Source organism: Vollenhovia emeryi, unplaced genomic scaffold (genome assembly GCF_000949405.1).
Source record: "Vollenhovia emeryi isolate VEMERY1.0 unplaced genomic scaffold, V.emery_V1.0 DF947130.1, whole genome shotgun sequence".
Classification (NCBI taxonomy): domain Eukaryota; kingdom Metazoa; phylum Arthropoda; class Insecta; order Hymenoptera; family Formicidae; genus Vollenhovia; species Vollenhovia emeryi.
The window spans coordinates 1-1,740 of NW_011959236.1; the positions used below are offsets into that span (position 1 = coordinate 1).

The 1,740-nt window shown below is 28.3% G+C and overlaps 1 protein-coding gene across 3 annotated transcripts; it reads right to left on the minus strand.

Moving 5' to 3' along the window:
- Positions 1–400: 400 nt before the first annotated feature.
- On the minus strand, positions 401–1,739 carry LOC105558642. Of its 3 annotated transcripts, XM_012006442.1 has the most exons (4): positions 1,728–1,739; positions 1,479–1,639; positions 1,029–1,252; positions 401–879 (listed from the first exon to the last, which is right to left on the minus strand). In XM_012006442.1, the coding sequence occupies exons 2-4, from the start codon at positions 1,486–1,488 to the stop codon at positions 661–663; spliced, it is 453 nt and encodes a 150-aa protein (XP_011861832.1). In that variant the 5' UTR covers positions 1,489–1,639; positions 1,728–1,739; the 3' UTR covers positions 401–660. The 3 variants fall into 3 exon arrangements, with proteins under 3 accessions (XP_011861832.1, XP_011861841.1, XP_011861826.1); XM_012006451.1 differs by having other exon boundaries at positions 401–640; positions 1,479–1,733; XM_012006436.1 differs by having other exon boundaries at positions 1,479–1,733.
- Position 1,740: the final 1 nt, after the last annotated feature.

Genomic DNA, 1,740 nt, shown 5'->3' on the forward strand with positions numbered 1-1,740 from the left:
AAAAAAATTTTCAGGCGAATCAAAATTTTGATTGTAAATCTGATATGGAATGACCCATATGTTATATATAATACTTGAATGGTGTTATTGCACATTATATATATACATATAACATATTATTATACATATATTAACTTTATTGTATTTAAAAAAACATCATTATACGAAGATATATTATCATTTACATATATTATAAAAAAAATATACTAAGAAGCAATTTTCTTCGAATTTTCAATTGAAACAAAAGGTAGGAAACCTAATATGGCAAAAACTAAATCCAAAGTATATAAATGACAATTGAAAACAGATGGTAGGAAAAAAGTTAATTTCATTTTTTGTCATATTAGGAAACCTTTCCTAATATGGCAAAAAATGAAATTAACAATACTGAAATCTTTCTAATTAGGGAAATAAAAGTAAAACAAAATCAACAATACTGAAATCTTTCTAATTAGAGAAATAAAAGGATGGAAACAAAAGGTAGAGAACCTTTTATAATAAATTAATTATATTCTTCCTCATTTTCATTTTGTTTTCCTTTCTCTTCCCTCTGTTTTCTGTTTCGCGAAACGTATCCATTCTGCGACTATACTGTCAAACTCAGCTTCTGTTAAAGTTGAATGTTGCAAAGTAATTTCTCCTGAAAAAAATAATATAGAATTAATAATATAAAGACGAAGATTTCAGTTCAATTAATATTAACAACACGTAAAACATACTTCTCATAATTTTAATAAAATATAAGTTTGATATTTTAAAGTTATTCCGAATGCCTTTCCAAGAGCAACTTATCGCGCACTCATTTGTAAATATTTTGGTCAGAGTGCGATGAAGATGATCTTTAGGATTGTTTCCACCAATTTTTAACAGAAAGTTCTTCTATAAAAAAACAAAATTTGGAAAACTTTCATTTCATTACAGTAACACTATTTCATGACAAACTAACATTGCTATTAAAATAATTGAATTTTGTACTTGTGTGTAACAAAGATTTATCATATAAGTGATAAATTAATGTATATACTTACGAAATGCATAACTGCTTCATCAGTGTCACGTAAGAAGGAATCAAAATTTTGTATGCTCTCAACCGTACATAAAGGTAAAATTTCTGCGATAAGACTATCGCTGTTATTTGTCGAAACAGAATCACGGCTTCTCAAAGCATCCTCCATTCTGCTCATCCGTTGTTTAATATCCTCTAGTGTTAAATTGCACGTTGCTTGCATTCGTGTTATTTGTTTCAGGTACTCTGCAATAATTAGCAAAAGTATTACATATAATATTATAAATGTAATAGTTCATCTTCTAGATGCGTATACATATATACACACACACTTATAAATGCATATTATTACACACACACACACACACAAACACATACACACACAGAAAAATGAAAAACAGGAAATTTTGCATACGCATTATATTTTAGATAAAATATTTGCACGTTTCAGGTTACATTTGTAGTTTCTTACCTTTCCACATTCAAAATAGATGTCTGCTAAACTTATCTAAAAGGTAGCAATGGTAGCAATTACATCTTCGTCCTTGGAATCTCTGTACTTCGCAACATGTTCCTTGGCAGTGGCAATCCAATCGTAATCGATTGGTCTCAATGATATACGACGACTCGTGACTGTAACAAGATTTATATTAACTCATCAATGAAACATTGTCTTCTCTTAATTACGATAAATGCTAAATTATTATAATGGTTAACATACTAGTTCCAGCAAA

What these genes read in the sequence shown, in the direction of transcription:
- LOC105558642 (XM_012006442.1), bottom strand. An exon ending in ATGAAGCAGTTATGCATTTC is followed by an intron (nt 880 to 1,028) that starts GTAAGTATATAC and finishes GTTTTTTTATAG; the next exon opens with AAGAACTTTCTGTTAAAAAT.